Source organism: Macaca thibetana, chromosome 3 (genome assembly GCF_024542745.1).
Source record: "Macaca thibetana thibetana isolate TM-01 chromosome 3, ASM2454274v1, whole genome shotgun sequence".
Lineage (NCBI taxonomy): Eukaryota > Metazoa > Chordata > Mammalia > Primates > Cercopithecidae > Macaca > Macaca thibetana.
Window position 1 is genome coordinate 54,960,303 of NC_065580.1, and position 25,845 is coordinate 54,986,147.

General features: G+C 36.5%; 1 protein-coding gene across 10 annotated transcripts in view; it reads left to right on the forward strand.

The window, feature by feature from the left end:
- Positions 1-1,610: 1,610 nt before the first annotated feature.
- The window catches only part of ORC5 (origin recognition complex subunit 5), an 84,236-nt gene continuing 60,001 nt past the window's right edge, over positions 1,611-25,845 (forward strand). For 4 of the 10 annotated variants that reach the window (XR_007723972.1, XR_007723973.1, XM_050782712.1 and 1 more), the window contains exons 1-8: positions 1,632-1,819; positions 5,483-5,575; positions 8,719-8,940; positions 10,335-10,409; positions 12,864-12,975; positions 19,741-19,871; positions 23,931-23,979; positions 24,069-24,159. Coding sequence is in view for 8 of the 10 variants with exons in the window: in XM_050782712.1 (XP_050638669.1) it covers positions 1,748-1,819; positions 5,483-5,575; positions 8,719-8,940; positions 10,335-10,409; positions 12,864-12,975; positions 19,741-19,871; positions 23,931-23,979; positions 24,069-24,159 (845 nt within the window). In the remaining 2 variants the exon portion in view is untranslated. Of the gene's footprint in view, positions 1,820-5,482; positions 5,576-8,718; positions 8,941-10,334; positions 10,410-12,863; positions 12,976-19,740; positions 19,872-23,930; positions 23,980-24,068; positions 24,160-25,845 lie in introns of all 10 variants that reach the window. The other 6 variants (XM_050782714.1, XM_050782711.1, XM_050782713.1 and 3 more) reach the window with 4 other exon arrangements.

The window sequence follows — 25,845 nt, forward strand, 5'->3', positions numbered from 1 at the left end:
GTATTTCTAAAAGTCAAATCTCAACATTTGCTTCTCTGCCTAAAGTTCTCTATTGTCCCCAGCCTGACCTCCTACTACTCTCCAGGGTTACTCATAAAAAGTATTTGCTAGTCTCTGGTACGGGATTGCCCATTTGTTCCTTTTTGTCTTTACATTCTTTTGTTTACAATTTCCTTCTTGGTCTCACAGGTGAATCTTTTCTTCAGCCTCAGCTTCCAGGTTCTCTCCTCTGAGAAACTATCCTAAATCATCCAGGTGGTAAGGCATGTTCTTTCAGGTCAACAATTATTTGACTGTTTCTTATGTATCTGCCAGACATTAACTGTGTATGCTAGAAATTGAACTGTGAAGACAGCGTTTCCTGCCCTCATAAAGTATATAGAGAGGGAGACTAACATTTTAGACAATTATTTAGTCAGTTTTATTGAATGCTATAAAGATGTAGTGTTATGATTATAATGTATGCATACATTATATGCATACTATGTTACAGATGTGTAACAGTCTTGGGAGAGTAGCAGAGGCTACTCTCCAAGCTTCCCTTGAAGACACTGAAATTTGATGGATGGTCCCATTATAACCTTTAGAATTATCTTTAGAATTCTCTATTAAAAGTACCTGGGCAAATACTTTTGAATTGCTGCTGTGAAAAAATGATTTTGACTAGCTAATACGTTACATACCACAATTCTCAAAAGATCCTTTTGACCGTCTTAAGACTGATCTACAATCTTTGGGCAGACTGAAGTCCCCGATTTAAATTCATGTATAACAGGTAGTATGTACAGGATCTTTTATTCCTAGCAATAACCTGGCCAGTATTATCCCTATTTTATAGATAAGGAAGTTGAGACTCAACTATTCCAAAGTCCCACTATCCAGCAGTTAAGTCAGTGATCCCAACCCAGGGGTTTCAGGACGCCAAGCTCTCTTTCCACCACGCACGTGTCTACTTCTGTATCTTATTTCCACAATCTTCTACTTTTTAGTTGCTAGTAGGTGCCCCACGAAAAAATACACGTGAAAGCCTAACGCTAAAAGTACCATTTTTACTATCACCCTCACCAACACACGCTACGACTTCCTCCCACTAGGAATGAGAGGCCTTCCACATCTGGTTTCAAGCTTGCACGAAAAATAGTTAATTCCAAGCTGTGCTTTTAAACCCCATTACACCCTGTTTTGTACTCAATGCCACTAATTTCCCACAACGACGTCAGGGGAAAAAAAAAAACATCTTTTGACAACATTGGTCTTCTAAGTCCGCCTTCCACGTCCCTCTAACGGGCGCAGCTCCCGGTCCGTCTTCTTAGGCACTCAAGGTGTCTAAACTTGGGGCTTCCAGCCGGGAAAACCAAAGGCACGGGGCTCACAGGTCATTGGAGGCCCACAAGACCCCCTTAACCCCTTCCACCCCTTCCCTATTCGCCCATCTCCACGCCGTCTTCTTGGCCTTTGAGTGGAAAAATGCGGCAGCCCGAAATCCTCACCAAGCAGAACAATCCGCAAAGCCGCGGAGGGCACAGGACCAGCGAGAAGACGATGGTTCCGGCCGTGAGACTAGAGCGGCGGCGACGCTCGGCGTACGCGCTGTCGTCACTTCGCAGCGGGGCAGCACCGGCTCCTCCCACGACGCTGCGGGTCCGGTTTCCGGCGGGAGAGCGGGCTGCCATACCCGGGAAAGGGTCCCGCTTGTGCTAGCGACTTGTGGGCTGGCTGCACTGGCCACTGCGGGGTGCCCGCCAGAATGCCCCACTTGGAAAACGTGGTGCTTTGTCGCGAGTCTCAAGTGTCCACCTTGCAGTCCTTGTTTGGAGAGGTATTGTAGTTAAACTGTCTTCCAGATCCTGGAGGCAGACGTTTCGGTAGTCTTACGACCTGTTCCAATTTTTTTTTTTTCGTGTTTGGATTGAGGGCCAAAAGGCCGTTTTTACGTTAAATAGGGGTGTTGTGGTTCTGTACTGCACCTTCACCCACAGTCTCTTCCGATTATTGAAGAGGAGACTGTCTAAGAAGGACCGGCCTGCACTACAGAACGTTGCCTAAGACGTGTTTGACACACGCCACACTTTTGAGAAGTTTGCCCACATTAGCTCCTAGAAGTTGCTTATCTTACCCCAGCCCAATGACATTTATGTAACAGATGTGTTTGCAGAGTATTGTTTATTCAAATATAAGTTCACACGTTTCTGTGCGGTAGTTGGAGTGAGTCAAGTGTAGAGAGGTGGTTGCTTTCAAGGCCACTAAGGGGCAAAGCAGTGCTTCAGGTTTAAAAATTGACTGGCTTTTCCAGAATTGTAACAGTCCCGAAGAGGTCTAGTGTAAACTTTTCTCCTTAACTGATAGTTCACAGGATGCCCTAGAGAAGAGTTTGTCTTCTCTGGATGAACATAGTTACATAGGGAGTCCTTTCAATAGACAGAGGGTAGCATTCACCAATTCAAAATTTAACCTATTTTTGACTATTTTCTGGTGGTCTTTGATGTACTTTTTGATTCAGACTCATTAATCAGAATTGGAATTAATCAAACTTGGATCTTACCTGTGAAGAAAGTGAATGAGAATATAGGGTCATACTATATCCCCATCTTCTGGTTTGCTTTTTTAACTACAGTCATGTGTTGCTGTCACTTAATGAGGGGGATACGTCCTGAGAAATGCATCGTTAGGCAATTTAATCCCTGTGAATATCATAAAGTGTATTTACACAAACCTAGATGGTGTAGCCTGCTATACACCTAGGCTGTATGGTGTAGCCTATTCCTCCTACGCTATAAACCTCTACAGCGGTGCAACTCTACTGAATACCGTAGGCAGTTGTAACACAGTGATGTCTGCATCTAAACGTATCTAAACATAGAAAAGGTACAGCAAAAATAGGGTATTATAATCTTATGAGACCACTGTTGTATATGTGGTCCATCTTTGAACACGTGACAGTACTTTCATCCAACTAGAAATACTGCATGGCAGTTTGAGGTGGCCTGTGAAGCATTAGTGGAAAAGTACTCCCCTTGTCTAAAGGGGCGCATTATTTAGGGAAGTTAGAGGTCAACAACTGCATCTTCAATTAATTTTCTATTTATAATGCTTTCAATTATAGTTATATTATTACTGGAGCATTTTCTTGATTATGTTCTCTGCATTTCATCTCTGGAACGCAGATCACTCCAACCAGAAATGCTCCTGCTGAAAAAGAACAATTGGCAAATAGGGATGAGTAGTATTGACTTAGTGGTGGATCACAGAAGGGTTTTTCACTTTTGCTCTTAATGAAAATTATGTTTAACAATATTTTATTATCAGTTCTGCAAGGTGCTGTGCATGTGGGAAATACAAAGAACTAATAGGAAAGAAATATAAAAAATTGGTTCATGTTTTTAAGAAGACTCATTTATTTGTTCAATAAATAAATATTTACTGAGCACCTTTTCTGTGGCAGGCACTAGCTTATTGCAGTTTACGTTAGCGAGATTTATAAAGGTGAAAGGTTAAATAACAGTGGAACAGTTCAATATAATTCTAGGTCACAATAAGAAAGATGTTATAAGGTATTATTAGGCAACAACAACATGTAATGGATAGCAGAGATACTCAGCAACATGCATGTAATTCTTGAGACAGAATTTTTTGCTTTTGTTTTTTGAGACAGAGTTTGGCTCTCTTTCCCAGGCTGGAGTGGCATGATCTTGGCTCACTGCAGCCTCTGCCTCCCAGGCTCAAGCAATCCTCCCACCTCAGCCTCCGAGTAGCTGGAACCACAGGTGTGTGCCACCAAGCCTGGCTATTTTTGTATTTTTCATAGAGATGGGGTTTCACTGTTTCCCAGGCGAACTCCTAAACTCAAGTGATCTGCCTGCCTTGCCCTCCCAAAGTGTAGGGATCACAGGCGTGAGCCACCGCATCCTGCTGAGACAGAATTTTTGAGCCAGTTAATTTATATGATTGTTACATACAAACTTTAGAAAAGGGTTCATGTATTACATTACCTATTCATTTCCAGTAGATTTTTAGTTTATTTTTAGCAGTTGAGCTGCTTTTGCCATAGCTGTATGCCATTTAGAGTCTTTTTCCTGTGTAAATCTGAGTTCCTGATTTGTCTTGTAAAAGGAAATGTTTAACTTAGTGACTAGAATGTAATAAATGTTTGTGACTGTTGCTGTAATCGATGATAATTGAGACTCAACTTCCTCATGGAAATTGCATAATCCCATTTTCTTATAATTATTTTTAAAAAAAAAATGTATTATTGAAAAATAGGCCGGGCGCAGTGGCTCACACCTGTGATCCCAGCACTTTGGGAGGCCAAGGCAGGTGGATCACCAGGTCAGGAGTTCAAGACCAGCCTGACCAAAATGGTGAAACCCCATTGTAACTAAAAATACAAAAATTAGCTGGGCCTGGTGGCATGCACCTGTAATCCCAGCTACTCAGGAGGTTGAGGCAGGAGAATCACTTGAACCCAGGAGGCAGAGATTGAAGTGAGCCGAGATCGCGCCATTGCACTCCAGCCTGGATGACAGAGTGAGAATCCATCTCAAAAAAAAAAAAAAAAAATAGTATTATTTTTAAAAATCCAGTTTTCCTGTAATTATTTTTAAAATGTAATTCAGTTTTCCTATAATTATTTTAAAAATGTGATCCAATTTTCCTATAATTATTTAAAAATGTAGACTGTAATTTCCTCCAAAGTAGATAATGTCTTTTACTGATATTTGTACTTTTCAGTACCCCTTGGTTTTCAGCATTTAGTAGGTATCTAATGAAAGTGTTCATTTAAGTAATGAAGTATAAGTATTTGTAGTATTAACTAGACCAGAGAGACCATTGACAATGTTTACTTTTATCTAGCTGCTAACTTAATGTACTGCAGAAAGATCTTGCATGTATGTATTTTAAAATAAATGCTATGCAGATTTTATTAGTGTTTTATGTGATCTAATGTATGCATTTGTGCCAGCATTAGTGAGTGTGCATAGTTCAGAAGTAGTCTGTAAGTTTTCCTAAGAATGAGGACCCTTGAAATCCCTTTTAATCTTTTGATTATATGTACTTAACTTCATAGCATTAAAATGTACAGTGAAGTTGTGGCATCCCAGGAGATAAGAGTCTTTAAGAAGGAGTAATGTAAAAATGGAGTATGAACAAAATTATCCTTGAAAAATCTCTTAAATGTCCTATAAAGTTGAAAATACAAGTTTGTATATGTAAACCTGTACAATAATAAAAAATATAAATATATAGTACATAATAAAATATGCCAAATATGTTACAGAAATTTTAATTTCATAACAAAGAAAGTGCTTAGAGTTGAATTCAAGTAAGTTCAAAGTGTGTTGATTCATCCACAATATGCTCACTGTTAGGAATTTGGATTGAATATTTTACTTTTCCACATACAACTTTCTCACAAGTTGATAAGTGTTTATTTTCTATTTTGCATGTGCAGCCTCATATTTGTCTTTGTCTTTTCTCCCCTTAGAGACATCATTTTAGCTTTCCATCCATTTTTATTTATGGACATACTGCCAGTGGAAAGACCTATGTAATACAAACGTTGTTGAAAACTTTAGAGGTAAGAATAAAAATATTAAGTATTTCTTTGCCATTCTTTAATGTATAATATTGGTACTGAAGATTGTGAATCTCCACAAATACAAAATTGAACATACCACCTTTACATTGCTCTTCTTCCCATATTATCTTTCTCCATGAGTGAGCTACTGTAATTGACACAGTTGTCCAAACTTACACTTTCTTAACTGTTTCCTCATCTTCCCTCATTTAGTAAATCACATCAATAAACTTGATCTGTTGCTTCACATTCTTAAAATCATTTCTCCATCTACCTTTAATCCTAGCCATTGCTGCTAGGATTTACATTTACCATTGTTTTTTTCCACGTATTTCTGTAAGCCTCTTATTTGCAGTCTTCACCCAGCAGCCAGGCCTTGCAAATCTTAAGATCTTCAGGACAGTGTTCAAGTAATTTGCCCAATGTATAAGACCTTTCCTGAGCTGAATTTATCTTTTATAACACAGTGGTTAAGTGGGCTGTAGAGTCTGGCAGACTCATGTTCCTTTTTGGATTCACCAGTTAGTGCTTTCTCCATCTGCAAAGTTGGCTCATAGTGACAACATCTGGGATTAAGAGAATTAATTGTTAGTACATGGAAAGTGCTTTCTGTAGTACATAGTGCGTAGTAAGCACTCAATAAAGATTAGCTGCTATTATTGATGAGTATTGCCATACTCCCTTTCATATCCTACACCAGAGATGGGCAGTCTTTTTCTTAAGGGGCAGATAAGTAACATTTTGTACTTGTGGACCATGTAGTTTCTGTCTCACCTACTTGACTCTGCTGTATTGTGAAAGCACCCATGGGCATTCCCTGTGTGAATGGGCATGACTGTGTTTCAAAGCAACAGTATGTACAAAAACAGGTGGCTAGCCCACAGGCTTTGGCTTGCTAACCCTGTCCTCTAGCTCTAAGGATGTGTGTTTAGGATGGCATACTGAACTGTGTATAGTTCCTGCTCTCTTACTTTCAAGCCATGGCACATGCTGCTCCCCTACTTGGAATGGGTTTCCTGTACTCGCTCTTCCTGTTACTTGGCAGATGCTTATTTATTTTGCCAGGTTTTCTTCTACTTATATTCTACAAAGTCTTTCCTGATCCTCTAGGCTGTATCAGATGCTCCCCTGTTTTGCAGCCTTAGCACCTTGTGCTTAATTCTGTCATAATATTTAGCCCTCTCAGCTGTGATTTTGTGTTTGTGTTTCCCTGGCTTTAGATTGTGAGTTTCTTGAAATTATCCCCAGCACTAAGCACACTACTTGGCACATATTAACTTGTGGATTTTAGCTTATTAACTTGTGGATTTCAGCTTTTGATCCCAAAGATCAGCTGTGCATTTTAAAAGCACATATGCCTGGGCTGTATACTAGACTTCAGAATCTGAGTGTACAAGGTCTTGGTCCAGGCATTTGTGTTTCAGAACCCGTTGAATGAAGTGCCCCCAAAATATGTGTTGAATAAAAGCAATAAAACCCAATAAGGAAGTTTTATATTTAAGGGCTGCATTCCATTTTTTTTTTTTATCACATTGTAGTTTCTGCTGCTACTTAATCAGTGTAATATATGATTATTGTTACTACTTCTGATACAGGGACTCAGACAGGCACTTAGAATATGCTGCCTTTAAAGGTCATGGATAGCACAAATGCTGTAAGCGAGACACTATTCATAACAGAGATATTGTGGACTGTTGTTCGTAAAGAAGTGAGAGTGAAGTGAGTTAGCAAATGCTGGTGAAACTGTCCCCAAGTAAGTTTAATGTGGCTTTAGTGACACTGTTATTCAGAGAACGAAAAGCTTCCTTATTGGATACAAGTTTATAAAATCACTAAAAATAGTTACAAATTCCATTATTTGTGCCAAATGCCACAAGTTATCTTCCTCAGAATGAATCTGCTTTTGTGATCTTATTTTGAGGATAGACTGTATTTGTGAGCAAATCTCGTTTGTGTCCTTATTACTTCTGGAGTTACCTCATTTTGATATTTTGATAGTTTTTTAAATGAAGGGCTAGTTGTTTGTTTGTTTGTTTTTTGAAATGGAGTCTTGCTCTATTGCCCAGGTTGGAGTACAGTGGTATGATCACAGCTCATTGCAGCCGTGAATTCCTGGGCTCAAGTGATACTCCCACCTCAGCCTCCCAAGTAGCTGGGACTTACAGACGTACTCCACCAGGCCTGTCTAATTTTTTTTATTTTTTAAAGACGGAGTCTCACTGTTTCCTAGGCTGATCTTGAACTCCTGGGGTCAAGTGATCCTCCCACCCCTCCTAAAGCACTGAGATTACAGGCAGGAGCAGTATGCCTAGTAAAGATCTAGTGCTTACAGTCCTTATAGGAGGATTGCTATGGTTTCTAACTCTTAAAATTCTTTTTTTTTCTTTTGACTTAAGTTTATTCAAGGATATTATATTAAAGTTACAAGTGTGAAATTCCTATTAAGAATTTTAACATTCAAATATACTTAGATTTCTTTTTTTTTAAAAAACGAAGACAGAGTCTCGCTATATTGCCCAGGCTGGTCTTGAACTCTTGACCTCAAAGTCTTGGCATTACAGACATAAGCCACCATTCCTGGCTGATTTCTTTATGAGAATTCTTTATAGGAAAGTACAAGTTTGCTTTGAATTTCCATAAGAAAGAAATGGCAAGCTGAAAGAAATAATTGAAGAGAGTTTAATGAAGGGACAATTTTATAAAGGTTGAGGACATTTTATGGGAATCACTAAGGGATGATGGTACACCAGGGCCTTTACCACCTCTAGGCCTGAAGGGACCATAGAAAGGAGCTGTTACTGGAACCCTACAAGAGGTGTAACCTTAGAAGAGGGGCTGTCCAACTTGATCTTTGGTAAAAGAGTATCCACTGCCAAGCTAGGGCCGCTGAGGGGTCATGGTGGGAGTCAAGGAAATCAATATCCAAACTTCTGTCCCACCATTCTCCCTTAGTCTCCTGCTGGTTCTTTCTATTGGCTTCTCCATCCACAGCCAGAAAGTAAGAGAGTCTGGGTGATGTAATTCTGTAGCTGTCAGGCTCTTGGGGCATGGGGTGGGTTTGGTGGGATGTAGATTTAGAAAGGCAAATGGAGAATATCAGCAGAGCCATTATTGTGTCTGTGTGTTTTCTTCTTTTCTTACAGTGTTTTGGTTTTCGTTTTCAGCTCCCACATGTCTTTGTGAATTGCGTTGAATGCTTTACCTTGAGGCTGCTTTTGGAACAAATTTTAAACAAATTGAATCATCTTAGTTCTTCAGAGGATGGATGTTCTGCTGAAATAACCTGTGAAACATTTAATGATTTTGTTCGCTTGTTTAAACAAGTAACCGCAGCTGAAAATCTCAAGGATCAGACTGTATATATTGTAAGTAATTTCGTTTGATTAGATCATCTCTTATGCTGAAAACCAATAATTTATTAGATCAATTTTCATGTATTTGTTTTGAGTCTCATTATGTACAGTGCTCTGTGCCAGATGCTTTTGTATACAGAAATGTGTTAAACATATTCCTTATCCAAGGGAAGCTTCATTTAATAGAAAAGGTATGACACATACATGTGACTACATGTAGGATGTGATAAGTGATTATCACCAGATGCAAAGTATTGACTGTGTGTATCCAATACAGCTTCATGAGGTATTAGCATTTGAGACAGACCTAAATGAATCAGAGTATTCTAGGAAAAAATTGAAGTAGAGGATTTTCAGATAGAATTATATAAGTAAAGGCATGCAGCTGAAAATGGAGACCAGAGAATACCAAATAGTCTAGTTTTAGTGAGTTATAAAGTATGAAGGGAGAAAAAGAAGACTGGAAGATAGGTTGGGGCAGATCATGGAAGGTCTAGAAAACTATACTAAAGCACTTTATTTAATTTCTTAGGGAGTGGATAGAAGGTAGTGAAGACTTTAGAGCAACAAATATGCCTGATTACTCTGAAGACATGTTAAAATGATCATCTTTGGAATTGGATAAGAACTAACCAAGACTGGATAGTTTATAAAGGAAAGAGGTTAATTGGCTTACAGTTCAGGATGGCTGGGGAGGCCTCAGGAAACTTATAATCAGCAGAAAGCAAAGGGGAAGCAAGGCATCTGCTTCACAAAGTGGGAGGAAGGAGAAGCTCCTCATAAAATCGTCAGATCTCATGATAACTCACTATCACAAGAACAGTATGGGGGAACCACCCCCATGATTCATTTACCTCCACCTGGTCTCTCCCTTGACACATGGGGATTATGGAGATTACAATTTAAGATGAGATTTGGATGGGGACACAAAGCCTGACCACACCATTCCACCCTTGGCCCCTCCCAAATCTCATGTCGGTTTCACATTTCAAAGCCAGTTATGCTGGGTAATTTATAAAGAAAAGACATTTATTTCTCACAGTTCTGGAGGTTAGGAAGTCAAAGGTTGAGGTCCCCGCATCTGGCAAGGTCCTTCTTGCTGCCTCCTCTCATGATGAATGGTAGAAGTACAAGAGAGGACAAGGGTGAGAGCAAGAGGTGGCAGAAGTCCCTTTTATAACAAAGCCATTCTTTCAATAAGCCATTCCTTTGATAACAATATTAATTCATTGATGAGGACAGAGCCCTCATGACTTAATCGTCTTTTATGCAGCTCCGCTTCCCAATACTGCCGCACTGGGGATTAAGTTCCAACACATGAACTTTGGGGGACATAATCAAATCATGTCATTTTGTAAAGGCTTTGTAAATGCATTTCTTCTTCTTCTTCTTTTTTTTTTTTAAAGGTTCTAGATAAAGCAGAGTATCTAAGAGATATGGAAGCAAATCTTTTGCCTGGATTTCTTAGATTACAAGAATTGGTAAGTAATGTGAGAGAGTGCTTTTTTCCCCACAACTTAATCAATGGATTGTGTTGTAAAATTTTTTCATTTTGCTATTTGATAGGTGAGAATTAGTATTTTAATATAATTGTAGTTTGCATTTCTCTTATCAGTAAAGCTCAGTATTTTTTTCATAGTAAAATCAGTTAGTGATTTCATAGCATTTATTCTTCAATTATTTTAGCTTTTCCTCTCTAATTATGAAGCTACTGCTTTCTATTAAAAGTTTTTAGATGTTGCTAGAATAAATAGCAGAGGGCCAGACTTTAAAATCTCAAGGATTTTAAAATTTTCTTTGCATTTCAAAATAAGGATAATCTAAAATAAGAATAGCATGGCTATTCTGGCTCATCTGGATTTCTATCTTATAACCTCAGTGTCAGAGTTTACTTTTGTATTTCAGTTTACTCTTGTGTTGGCTTCACAAAGTACAGTAAGTCCTCACTTAACATCTCAGGAGATTCTTGGAAACTGCAACTTTAAGTGAAACAGCCTACAACAGGTTCTTCCTTACCTTCAGCATCATTTCATTATAACATTGTTGAGGAAAAAAATTGGTTTCATTATATGTTGCGCTTAAAGTCAGTTTCTCAGAACCTATCAACAACATTAAGTGAAGGGTTACTAATTAATACTACTGTGATTGTCATGGCCCAATAAGAAAAGAACAGGGGTGGACTTAGTAGGTATTTGTGTCAGGTGAAAGCCAAATAATATCACAGATAAAGCAGGGTTTTGTAATCGTTTGAATAAGGAAGATTGGTGAGAGAAATAGCTGTGGTTATTTCCAGGTGGAACCATGTTCACTGTATTCACAAAGGGAATAAAGGTTTAGTTTGAGCGAAACAGTACTGTTCAATATATTCAGTTAATATTAATTTAAATTTTATTGGTTTTATGGTTTGTATTTATAAATTTATTTTGGTTTTATAATTTTATAAGTGCTTTGAGCATAAGCAGTTTATACCTACCTAATTTTATGTTTGCATGTGTTAAAGTATTAAGTAATATTATAATAAAGTAAATACTTGGGAAGAAGTGCTTAAAGCATATCTGCCTTTCAAAGTTAAATACATTATTCAAATTTGAGAATCTGCTAGAAGTTTAGAGAGGCCACTGAAATCATTGTGTGCCCAAGGCCGACTCCTGAAGTTTACTTTTAGTAATAGTTGAGGGAGGGGAGGTATAGAGAGGACAGGATAATAAGCGTAGCTATTGGTGGCCTATTCTGGAAGTTAACCTCACACAGTCTTGCTTTTCTTGGTTTCATTAACTCTTGACATTTTATTACTGAGACTCAAGACCTGTCTTCTTTGAGTAGATGTCTCCTATTTCCTTTCCTTTTATTTGTTTGTTTCATTTGTATTTGCGGGTTTTTGCATATGCATCCACTATTTCCTATTGCTTTGCTCTAGAACTCACCATCTGGTATCCAGAGTGCATTATTGTCTTCTTGCCTTTCCAGTATAGATCACCCTATTTTTTCCTCCTTATGCCTAGTAATGGTGGTCATACATCCCTTTACAACAATTAGGACTTTTGACCATTTTTTAGTTTCAATTATAGAAATTGTTTGAAGAAAATTAAAAGATTTAGAGTAATCTCAGCTGAACTGGGAAAGAGAATTGTTTTGACATTTCTGGAACCATGCTTGATTTTTAAAAATGTATTTCATTTAAGAGAAATCTGGCAAAAGCATTTCTCATTTTTTAATATTAAGTAATTAAGTAAAAGGAAGTTTAAAATATGATGAATATCATATATACTGAAAGTACTTATCAGATGAATAGATAAGAACATTACCAACTTAAAATCTTTCAGCTTGATAAATATCCTCTTCTTTTTAGCCTCTCAATGTATTTAAACTGATTTTATAAAATGCTTTTAGGTAATCATATTTTTATAGCAAAAACAATTCAGTAATTTGTTATCAGGATTGTGATTAGGGCATGTTATTTTACTGCTATAGAAATAAATTCAGAGATTCTTAAAAGAATCAGACCCAATGTGATGGCTAATGCCTGTAATTTCAGCACTTTGAGAGGCTGAGTCAGGAAGATCACTTGAGTCCAGGAGTTCAAGACCAGCCTGGGTAACTTACAGAGACCCTGTCTTTACAAAAGATACAGAATTTAGTCAGGTGTGGTGGCACATGTCCCAGCTACTTGAGAGATATAGGAGGATCACTTATGCCTGGGAGGTTGAGGCCACAGTGAGCTGTGATTATGCCACTGCACTCCAGCTTGGGTGTGTGACAGTTTGCAAATGGATGAACTCCTTGATTAGGTTTTCTAAATAAGGTTTATTAATATGCAAATAATTTGTTATAGGTTAGAACTTTGGGGGATTTATTTGAAAGAAAAATCCAAATGGAAATACTGCTCTGATTAAGATTTTTAAATACAAAGTTACTTTTATTTCTTTCTTTTACAGGCTGACAGAAATGTGACTGTTCTCTTTCTCAGTGAAATTGTTTGGGAAAAGTTTCGTCCAAATACTGGATGCTTTGAGCCATTTGTCTTGTATTTCCCTGATTACAGCATAGGTAAACCTTAAAACATTGTTTTGGCAAATGTTATGCAGGAGAATAGTTTTTGTTGTTTGAAAGATCAAACTAGCATATTCAAATGGAAATACTTTGATAAAGTATTTGAATATCAAATGGGAATATCAAAGTATTAAACTGTTAAGGTTTGCTGCCAATCTCAAATAAGATGTTTGTATTTCTGCACTTACAAAATTTACTTTGGAACTGTGAGAGATTATTGTATAATTACTAATTTTTTTTGGATGAGCAACTCTCATATTTGTGCTAATGTATCTTCATTTTTTTAGTCAGTACATTAAGATGTATATGTAGTGTAATTATGACATCTGTACAAATAATCAGACTAGACTTGTAAAGCATATTAAGAGTGTGTTGAAATCTTCATTTACTGTATACTTGGGTTAAATACCATGTTGCGCTTACATCTTTTGATTTTATAAATCTCATTTTCTTTACTGTAACTCATATGGTACCAATTACTAGCCCTTGTGTTTCTTATTTTCTTGGGGACTGCATTTAATCTTAAATTTTTCATAGATCCTGATGCTTTTGGTCTTTGAAAGAACACAGTAGCTTTTTGTGTTGCTGAATAGCTTTGTGGATTAATACTGGGCTGTCATACAGAGATGATACTTGGGATTCAGAGATTATAACTCTGAAGTATAAGATGGTTAGCAGTCTATAAAAAAAATAGCATTCCATGACCTTGGCCTCATTAACACTATCCCTCTGAACTAATCAGCTGTAAACATACATTAAGATTAACACATTTTTGTCTGTTTTCACCAGAACAGCAGTCAAATAACACCTTCTGTCTTAGCTAATTAGCTGAATTTTTTTTTTTTAACAGCAACCCAAAATAGATGGAGTCCTTAATGTCATTGATTTCTTATCCATAAAAATCCCAAAATAAAGGGTAGGAGGAAAAGTGATAAAGGATTTTATTAAAAAAAAAAAAAAAATCTGTACCTATGTCAGCACTGTTCTTCATAGTTCAGTTTTTTTATGACCCATTTTAAGTACTGAAAAACTATTTAGAATTTAAGAAAATTATTAAAAAAGTAGATTTTATACATTTCAGTCAAGTTGAATTAATAATGTAAGTAATTATAGAATTAAATTTTTAAAATTCTATAATTTAAATTTATAGATTTAAAAATTTAAAAAGTAAAGATACAAAGCAGCATAGATAGAGGGTTTGAGGACAAAAGTAAATAAAATGGTCTTAGTAATTTTAGTGAGTATAGGATAATAGATTTTTGCAAAGTCTATAATAATGGAGCCAAGTTAAATTCTGATTATTAAATTTTAGGGCCTTTTTCATATTCAGTTTTTTTTTTTTTTTAAAGCAGAAACACTGTAGTCAGACAAAAAGCCATTCAGAAGGGGAATGTTAATAGATAAGTTGAAATTATGGTTAAGTGTGGAACCAGGGCAAAGAGATTATCTAAGTGGTTAGTGTTATCCTGTCACAATAACTTGAAACATGTCATTTTCAGGAATATGGTGTCTGATTTTAAGGACAGCTGTCCTCTTAGGAGTTATGGCTAGGAGCTCAGTTTGGAAGTCTTGTTTTCTGGTCTTTACCTCATGCAGACTACTCATCTTTTGGTGATGGATATTTTTTCTTTAGAGAGATTATAATGTACTTGATTAGGTTTTTGGTTTAGTTATTGTGTCAGTTTGGATAGATTAAGTTATGTTCTGATAACAATCTGAAATTTCAGTGATTACAGTTTCCTACTTAAGAACATTTGTACTGCTATTGTCTTACATTTTACTTCTATATTTATTATAAACCGTGTAATACTATATTATAAACCTCAACTATTATTATAAACCTCAGATGTTAAATATTATTATTTTGGCTTTAAAAAAGTAACAGGACAAGAGAGAAAATAACTTTTATTGTTTATCCTGCTGGGGATTTGTTGAGTTCTTAAGTCTGTGGGTGTATAGTTTCATCAGCTTTGGAAAAATTTCGGACAGTATTTCTTCAAATATTTTGTCTGCCCCCTCACCTTTTCTTCTCTATCTTTTTTGTGTGGAATTGCATTGTAATTGCATAATTGCATTATGTTAGAGTACTTTATATTGTCCTACTGAAAGTCTGTTTATTTAAATTTGAAATCTTTGTGTGTGTGTGTGTGTGTGTGTGTGTGTGTGTGTGTTTTTATTTGGGTTTTTTTTTTGTTTGTATGTCTTTGAGTTCACTGGCTTTTTTTTTTTTTTTTTTTTTTTTTTTACAAGTGTCTAGTGGGCAGCCAATCTCATCCTGTAGAATTTTCATTACTGATCTCATTATGCTTTTGTTTTCTTTTATATCCTTGAGCATATGAGCATATTTATAACAGTTGTTTTAATTTTCTTGTTTACTAATTCAGTTACCTCTTTTGTTTCGGGTTTATTCCCTCCAACTAATTTTTCTCCATCTTGGGTATCCGTTATGCTTCTTCATGTGTCTAGTAGTTTTTTATTGAATTATAGACATTGTGTTTTTTATTGTGTTTTGGACTTTTTTCTCATTAGCATATTTAATTACTTACAGATACAGTTGACTCTTTTAAGGCTATTTTTAAACTTTTTTTGGAGAGATGATCCAGAGTAGCCATTATACCAGGGCTAATTTTAGCTCTACTTCTAAGACATAGTTTTTCTGGAATCTCTACTGAATGCCCTGTGTGTTTAGCATGGTCTCTGCCTTCTGACTAGTGGCAACATGAAAAATTCACAGCCCTGTGTGAATTCTGGGAATTGACATATAGCTCTCCAATGATTGTTTTTTCCCTAAAAATTGTTCTTGCATGGCTTTATAGGGTTTTACCCTATGCATACACAGATTGGTATTAAGCTAAGACTTGAGGGGAACCCCTGTACAGATTTCTGGAGCTCTTTTTTGGCACAGCTTCCTCGCCTCAGATACGCTGCCCTGCAAATTATAGCTATCTCAGCTCTCTCGGCTCTGGTCTCTGTCTCCTCAACTCATTAGGATAAATGAGCTCCTTTTGGAAGTCTCCTTGCACCACAGTCTTAAAATTACCTCTTGTTAGAAAGCTTGGCTGATGGTAGGACTCACCTTATTTGTTTACCTTTTCTAAGGTATTATGGTCCGTTACTGCCATTTGTTTGATATTTGAAAATAGTTGTTTTCTATAGTATGTCCAGTTTTTAATTGATTATTAGAGGAGGGTATTTCTGGATGCTCCTACTCCCTCACAACTGGAAGCAGAAGTCTCTCTGCAACTTAGGAGGGGCTTTTCTTTGCACATTAGCCTATACTTGGATAGTGAAATTTTAAGACCCAAGGAGACCAACCAGTGGGTTTCTCCTACCCTTTATTTACTACCCAATGATATGCTGTTTTCAGCTATCTGATATAGATGGGATTTTTTTTTTCATGAATTTGAATAGTCCTAGACTGTTAGAGCTTGCATGACTTGCTTATTATAGAGTTATACTCTGAGAGTTTTGTCTGCAGTCTATAAACAAGTTGCTAGATTACTTTTACAGCAACACAGTGAGGATTCCGATTCTTATAAGACTTTCATCAGGGCTGAAATGGGCCAGTGATAACGTCTAATCAACTTTCTTATGGGATACAGAGGGCTACGTATAAGGAATACCCAGATAGAGATGTTCAGGGGGTACTTAGAAATGCAATCTGAGCTGGAGACTCAACTGTTTTCCAAATTTTCTTACCCATTCATTTATAGAAGTTTTTTCTTGTTTTTTGTTGTTGTTGTTTTTCCCCGTTTGTTCATCTCTGTGATCATTTATCTCTTCCCTCCATCTCTCTTTTCTTACATCCATCCAGTTATTTGGTAGGTTTTATAGGTAGATATCTTTGTTTCTAAGTTTTTTGGTACCTTTTAAAAATTTTCAATATATTAGCTATTTCCCCATGCCTAGTTAAAAAAACTTAGTGACATTATATTTAAAGTTTGCTGTTAGAATGTAAAAGTGCATAGACTCCAAAGGGAAGTTTTTCTTTTATTTTTATTTTTTCAGCAGTTTTGAAATAAAAAAGCAAATTCAGTAACAGTGTCTCATCTAGTATCCATTCGGGATAATATTCTAAGTATAAAACTAGGCTTTGAAGTTTTTTTTGTCAACTTCTGTGTTTAAATATTCCTTAATAGAGCTATTTCTAAACTTCTGTTTATAAATTTTCAGATCGTTTATATATATTTTTTGATCTTGTACCTGTGTCTAATTGATTCGCAGGCGCAAAAGTGATTAAAATCAATGGTAAATGGCCTTACTAAAAATACTAACTTACTGGGAACCTTAAACAAAAGGAAATTCACATGATTAGAATATCCTGGAAGAGTTTTTACCTGTAATTTTTGCAAAAAACTTGAGCCTTCTGAACTAGGTTTAAAGTTCTAGTCATACGCAAAGAGCTCTTAACTAAGAAGTCTAAGGAGACCATTGCACCAAGAAGTCAGAGGATCTTACGATAAGGAATGAATGTCTAATTGATTCCTGTATTATGACTGGGAAATTTTGAATAATATATGGTTGTTTCTCTTTAAATTTTACTGTGTTTCTAAAATATGATTATTTCCAGCAGGGTTAAGTATAAGGTTAGGACTCTTAACGTGATATTTTATAAAGAGCCTGAGATATAACAGAAGTAGAGTAAAGATATCAAAGTTGTAGGGAGAAAACATGTTTTATAAAAGGGGGAATAACAAAGTAAGGACTAGGATCAGGTGATGATTATTGTAAAAAAAATAATTTTTTTCATTTTACAAAACATGAGCATTTTCTAGTTTGTTGGCAGTTTATGTACTATACCCTTTTTTTTCCTAGTTGATTTACTTAATAGGAAGAAAAACTAGAATCTACAGTATTTTTTCCCTTGTTACTGATTTTGCCAGTCATAAGGTTCTTGAGATTTTCTTTAGCTGTCGTTGTTTTCTATTTGTCTTAATATTTAATAATTTTTTTTTACAGTCAGTTTCAAAATTTCAATTACATTTTCAGAATTATTTTTACTCAAAACACTTCTGACACCAAATGTGTGGGGTATTTTTGTTCACCCAACAACAAATTCTTCAGTTCTCTAGATATCAAGTGGGTGTCCTAAAATTCAATTCACTTCTGACACTAACTACCAGAAGTTAGTGCAGACCTCACAAGTTAAGGACTTAGTCCTACAAGAATATTAGCACTTCAGACACCAGTCTAAGTCCCAGGTTTCTACCTGTACTCCTGAAAACTGGTTATAAATTGGGGTTTCACATGACCCCCTCTTCAGGTTTGAATGAGGTAGATATCTTTGTTTTTTTTTGCTAGAAAAATTTGCTAGAATGGCTCACCAAACTCAAGAAAACAACTTTACTTATTCCGTTTATTGTAAAGGATACAAATGAACAGCCAGATGAACAGATACACAGGATAAGGACCAGTGGGGTCCCAAGCCTAGGAGCTTCTGTCCCTGTGGGGCTGGGGTGTGCTACCCTCTCAGCATGCGGACATATTTACTATCCTGGAAACTCTCAGAACCTCATCATTTAGGATTTTTTATGGAGGCGCCATTATATAGTCATGATTTGATTAAATCGTTGGTCATTGGTCGTGGATTCGATCTTTAGCCCTTCTCCTTTTCCCAAGGACAGGAGGTGGGGCCTTGATATGGTTTGGCTTTGTGTCCCCACCCAGATCTCATTTTGAATTATAATCCCATAATCCCCACATGTCATGGAGGGACCTGGTGGAAGGTAATTGAATCATGGGGGCGGTTCCTCCATGCTGTTCTCAACACGCTGAGTTCTCAGGAGCGCTGTTGGTTGTATAAGTGTCTGGCATTTCCCCTGCTGGCACTCATTCTCTCTCCTACTGCACTGTTAAGAGTGCCTTCCACCATGATTATAAGTTTCCTGAGGCCTCCCTAGCCATGCAGAACTGTGAGTCAATTAAACCTCTTTTCTTTATAAATTACCCAGTCATGGGTATTTCTTCACAGCAGTGTATGTGAGAATACAGGCCTCTAATCACTTGGTTGGTTCCTCTGACAACCAGTCCCCATCCTGAAGCTATCTAGGGGCCCACTGTATTAGTCCATTCTCACACTGCTATAAACATACCTGAGACTGGGTAATTTATAAATTTATAAAGAAAAGAGGTTTAATACACTCACAGTCTGTGCACTGTACAGGCTTCTGCTTCTGGGGAGGCCTCAGGAAACTTGCAGTCATGTTGGAAGGTGAAAGGGAAGCAAACACATCTTCACAAAGTCAGCAGGAGAGAGAGCCTGAAGGGGGAATTGCTGCACACTTTGAAACAACCAGATCTCATGAGAACTCTATCTCAAGAACAGCGAGGGGGAAGTCTGCTCCGTGAATCAGTCACCTCCTACCAGGCCCCTCCTCCAACACTGAAAATTTCAAATGAGATATGGGTGGGGACACAGAGCCAAACCATATCACCCATCAAGAAACACCTCATTAGTATAAATCGAGGTATGTTTTAAAAGGGCTTCTTATGAGTAACAAAAGATACTCCTCTTATCCTTCTCATTCAGGAAATTATGAGGGCTTTTAGAAGCTCTGTGCCAGGAACCGGGGTGAAGATCAAATACATATTTTTTATTATATCACAAATCACACTTTTCTATTCTAATCTTGTAATAGTTTTATTATTTCTTGATTATTGCTGGGTTTGGGTTTTTTTTAAATACCTTTGTTATAAAATGCTTGAAGATATGATCAGGGTACTGTGTTAATTATTACAAGTTATTTTGTGTCCTGTGAACAGGCAACCTTCAAAAGATCCTGTCCCATTATCATCCTCCAGAGTATTCAGCTGATTTCTATGCTGCCTACATTAACATTCTTCTTGGAGTTTTCTACACTGTTTGTCGAGATTTGAAAGAGCTCAGACATCTGGTAAATGAATATTTTGCTTGTATATATATATATGTGTGTGTGTGTGTGTGTATAAATATATGTGTATATATATCTTTCAATATTTTCCATGTAGAAATGGTGTGAGATAGGTTAGAAACTGAAATTTTATTCTGGAAATTTGCATATGGCCTCTTGAGGCTAACATACCGTAAGAAGGTAGATGTTTGTGGGTTAGTACAAACTTTGCTTGTTCTGATCAGAAAAATGTCATTCTCAGATCTTCTCACTCTTCCTTGTTTTTTCTCTAATTACAGAAAATGCAGAACTCCATTAAAATCAAAATGAGGAATAACAGAAAAGAGATGTAAAAATTTGAGCAGTTTTACAACTCTGTTAATATTTTGTAACAGATTTTGTTCGAGTTTTATGTATGCAGTGATTGAGGTCTAGAATCTAGATGGATTTGAGTATGGTCAGAAGCTTTCATTGCAGGTCTTTCATTAACCACTGACCCTGAGCTGGTAATCTTTGTATAGATGGTTCTTTTTAATTTTTTTTTTTAAACAATTAGAATAGCTGTTTATATATCTTAGACAGTTTGGAAAATGTTGATGTTGAATTTTTCTTTGACCTTTTTTGTTTAATTGTGGGGATGGGAAAGGAAGGAGACAAGAATTTCTAGTTTCCCTTTTAGAAATCCTTAATTAATAATTAAGATCTTAGCTCCATTTAACAGAAAATAGTAATATATCTGAGGCTGGAAAACAGTCACTTTCAAAGTAACAGATTCTATGTCTCTCAGCACATTTTCTTCACTTTGTTCTTTTTCTCTTTCTGCCCTGAAAAGTGTTACTTAGTTTCAGTGTGTGTTTGAGACAGAACATAGAAGGCAACTATTTAAAATTACGCTCACATTTAGTATGTTTTTGAAAGTTTCAGATTTCAGGGCTCCTCTGATTTGCATGTAGATTTCAGACATCTTCTCAGTTAGGAAAAAACAAAACTGTTTTTCCAGTTCCAGTTTATCACTGACATTCCTCTAGAGGTTGGATGTCTTGGGATCCCTGGCTTCTGAGGGAAATGGTAACACAAGAGACAGAGAGGAGAGGGTCAGGAAAACGCACCTGGGTGAGATGGACTTAGGAGCAAATAATCCTCCTCTGTCTTTACTGGAAAGTAACTTGCAGTTACCACTGTTTAGCACTCGAATCCTGTGGGAATCTGTGCTGGCAGCCATTTCAAAGTAGATTATAAAGTATAAGAAGAAAAAATTTAGGGAAAATATCTATGGGAAAATAAAATGTAAAGAGAGAAATATATATTTAAATATCGTATTTTTAAAAGTTCTTTGGGTTTCACTGAGGAATGATTTTATTTAGGGTAAGGTTACAGCTTTCTTAAAAATCATATTCATAAATGTGAAGTATGGTTTAAGTCTTATACTACTATTGGTAATAATAAATACAGAAAAGGATCCTTAAACATTAGAGAAAAATAGCACAGTGTTCTTAGTTTTCTCTATATATAGAACACAGAAAAATAAAGTTACTCATTTTCCTTTTTTCTTCAGATATATAGTGTTGTTTGTGTTTGTCTCAAAGTTTGTAAGTGGCATATTTCTTGAAAGTTTATTAAATCGCCTGAAAAATATTCTTTTCAGGGATCTTTTCTAGAAAGATGCTTTATGAACTGATATTTCTGTATTTCTTAGAGGCTAGTTCTATAGGTAGCTTAAGATAGGAGAAAATAAAGTACTACTTTGATACTCATTTAGGTTTGTTTTCTCTGACAAACCTTATGATACTGCCTTTTTAACTGTTATTCATAAATTCTTAAACATATTTTAGTGTTTTAGTGTTTCAACCAAAAAGAAAATCAATACAGTTGCCCCTTAGTATACTTGGGGGATTGGTTCCAGGACCAGTCCCATGTATATCAAAATCTGAGCACACTCAAACCCTGCAATCAACTCTGCAGAACCTGAGTATACAAAAGTTAGCCCTCCATACACATGGGTTTTGCATTCCCTGAATACTATGTTTTTGATCTGTGTTTGTGATCTGCACTTGGTTGAGAAAAAAAATCTGTGGACAAGTGGACCTTCACAGTTGAAACCTATGTTGTTCAAGGGTCAATTGTTTATTTTGATAAGCCAAATTGTGTACCAGTAGCTGTTAACATTATGACACTTTAGTGTTATTAAACTATGCTTAGATCTGAAAATCTAAAATGACGGTAAGGAAGTTTGGCTGAAGCGAATAATGTCTTCTTGATTCTTCTTCTCTACACTTAATATTAACCAAATTTGGAAGATTTTTCTACTTTAAATAATTGTTTTTTATGAAGTAGAATAGGAAGAAATTAATGATTTGGTTCGTAGTTTTCTGTTATCTACTTCTATAGTTACACATTTATATATATCTTTTTTCTATGCCTCATTGAATTATTTTGATATGAAATACTTGGGAACAAACATATATATATATATATATATATATTTTTTTTTTTTTTAAATAAATGGAAGCAGTATGTTTTTAACCAGTTTGCTTAAACTACTGTTCAGTAGAATTCCAATGTTGATTCATAGAAAACTAATAAGTAGTTCTAATTAGTTAATTAGTACTCCTCAAACTTTAGAATACATAGAATTTCTAGAGAGATCGTTAAACATAGATTCCTGGGTCTCATCCTCAGAGATTCTGATTTGGTAGGCCTGAGATGATGCCAAGAACTTAGATTTATAACAATCTCAGGTAGTGCTGCCAATCCAAATACTTTGAGTCATATGAAACTCGATGATGTTTAATTGATGAGAATGTTCAGACGTTAGAAAATAACAGTTAATTATTTGGGCTTGAGGTTTTTCATTATATGTTTTATGGTTCTGTATGACATAAATATAACCTAAAAGTACAAATTATGCTTTGTTACTGTAGGGAAGTTCATATTTTTACCCTGCAGTTTTGGTAATTTGAATCTATAAAACAAACTAATAATAGATTCATGGGAAAAAAGGCATACAAATTTATTTTTTAATTTTAATTTAATTTTATATTGAGTTCCAGGATACATGTGCAGGACGTGCAGGTTTGTTACATAGGTAAAATGTGTGCCATGGTAGTTTGCTGCACCTATCAACCCCTCACCTAGGTATGAAGTCCTGCATACATTAGCTATTGCATACAAATTTATTAATATGCATATGGGCACAGGAGCCTTACACAAAATATGACACTCAAAAGGTGGGGGGCAGAAAGGGGGGCCAACTGATTCAAATTTTTATACCATCCTGAGGCTACAGAAAGAAAATGGGCTTGGAGCATGGCATAACAGGTTATTGGAGGGAGAGGAGGAAAGACATGGTTAGGGAAGGCACTCTTGTTGTGCAAATGAAACCTCATAGGTAGCAACTTCCAGAAAGAATAGATGGTAGCCTGTGCTAAGTTTCTCTGTCAGACCTTCAAAGGTGTCAGACCCTCAAATCTCTTTCTTGAGAGTTAGTCTTTCCTAGATCCAAGGTGGGAGATGATCAGAGAAAGCCTGCTTGCATCTGCTGTTTTCTTATTTCCTCTACAGATGCAAATCTCCCTCACAAAAAGCAGCTTTTCAGGGCTATTCTTGTGCTTGCAACCCTTCTGATTAGCCGTATCAAAATATACCAAAGAAGTGTATTTTTGGTGAGACACTCCATTCTCCTAATTTTGTATACAGAGGCAGAATTTAGCCAATTAAAGAATATTTTGTGTTGTGCTATCATTATTGGTATTTTTGCTGTTTTGTTATAGTAATAAGCTACAATTACATTTTTTTTAAGAAAGAATCAGGGTCTTGCCATGTTGTCCAGGCTGGAGTGCAATGGCTGTTTACAGGTGCAGTCACAGCACACTACAGTCTTGATCTCCTGGGCTCAAGTGATCCCCCTGCCTCAGCCTGAGTAACTGGGATTACAGGCGCGTGCCACTACATATAATTACATTTGACTTGAGCAAATGTGTTTAAGTAAAATTTCTTGAATATTAATACAGATTTTACTTGAAAAATAAATGTCTAATTGTGATCAGTGCTTTTCTCTTCCCTTTTTTTTTTCTTTACTTACAGGCTGTACTTAATTTTCCTAAATATTGTGAACCTGTGGTTAAAGGAGAAGGTAACTGTGTAATTTTACTCATTAATATTTATTTTGAGAAAGGTTTTTACAAGATATAAATTACTGAAATTTTCTTCCCTTTGGGATAGCAAGTGAACGTGATACTCGCAAACTGTGGAGAAATATTGAACCTCATTTGAAGAAAGCCATGCAGACTGTTTATCTCAGGGAAGTATCAAGGTAATTTTCTATTTAGTATGCATACTATTTTTTATATCTTATTCAGGATATATACTCTCTCAGCTGAAATAACAGAGAGAGGGACTCTAAAAGAAAACCATACCTGTTTGAGAATTGGCATTGCAATGGGAAAGCACATGCTGTAGTAAACTGCATCTTCAGGGAGGTAAAGGAAGACAAGGTTTTTAAAGGAAGAATGAAGTGAATTACATAATTGTTTTGAGATAATTATTCTTCACTACAAGGATCTGTTTCAGTTCAGAGCTGGACAGGCAGTTGCTGGGCAGATGTCCTCATGGAGGTATTTTTTTGTGTAAGATTGCATTAGCCTTTACACAAGGTTATGTTTTTTTTCTGTCTTTTGTAATAGTTCGTTTTATCAGGCATTATGCGTGAGGAGCCTTCGTGGCCTTTCTTGGCCCTGTTTGTCAGGATTTTTAACACGTGACTCCATTTTGATTCTGACAACTTTTACTTTTTCCCCTTTTAATCAAGATTTTTCTCCAAAAGCATTGCTCATCAGTCATCCTGTATTTAGGTTTTTCTTGTCCCTTGGTGCCAGAACCGACCTGTCCTGGGTTGTTGTCTGGTCACTTGTTGAAGGGAGTGAATGGTGGCTAGGAGTCAGTGTCAGAACCCTTTTAGCCACAAGGGAGGTTTGAAGGGAGTGGCTAAGTCTACCTAGAGTCCGTTGTTAAGTTTAATTTTGTCTGTTCCATAGGTGTTGGCTGTCATTGCAAAGTGCTTGGGCCAGCGTTGTTCTGTTAGAAGTTGTACTTCTGTAGAAATTGTTTTCTGAGACAGAGTTTCACTCTGTCGCCTAGGCTGGAGTGCAATGGCGCAATCTTGGCTTACTGCAACCCCTGCCTCCCGGGTTCAAGCAAGTCTCCTGTCTCAGCCTCTTGAGTAGCTGGGATTACAGGCTTGCACCACCATGCCTTACTAATTTTTGTATTTTTAGTAGAGACGGGGTTTCACCATGTTGGCCAGGCTGATCTCAAACTCCTGACCTCAGGTGATCCACCTGCCTCGGCCTCCCAAAGTGCTGGCGTTACAGACGTGAGCCACCGCACTTAGCCACTGCAGAAATTTGATGGGCAACAAGTACAAAGTTTACAAAAGAAAATACAAAGTAAAATGTATAGTAATATGACAATCCTAGTTTGTATAGTGCTTTTGAGCTGTGAACCTCGGCTTAAAGGGAACCTACTGAGTAAATCAGATGACCACAGGGAGTTACATGAGACTTCTAACTATGTGGCCTCTTTTCTTATTTGGTTTATGTAGGTCTCAGCTTTCCCAGAGGAATTTATTCAGGTACAGCTTGTGGTATTAGCAGTAACACAGACATTTCCTTATGTAACCAATAGATACAGATCAGTTTTATCATCTAGTATCATATGACTGAGTTGAAATAAAGCAGAGTGAGCTACAATTATATGAGGGATATTGCCCAAGTTGCCCACTAGATGGACTAAAGAATCTTTTAGGTCAGGTTCCGTCAACTTACCAGCAGTAGCTACTGATTGTGAGATTTCAATTATACCATTATCAAGTGAAAATGGTAGGCATTAAGAGGAGTAAGAGTCTCATTATGATGTGGAGTCTTGTTCTAATATCTTCGAAAAAACTGTTTCCACTTGAAACTGTCGACTTCTTATTCTGCTTTGTAGTTTGACTGTCTCT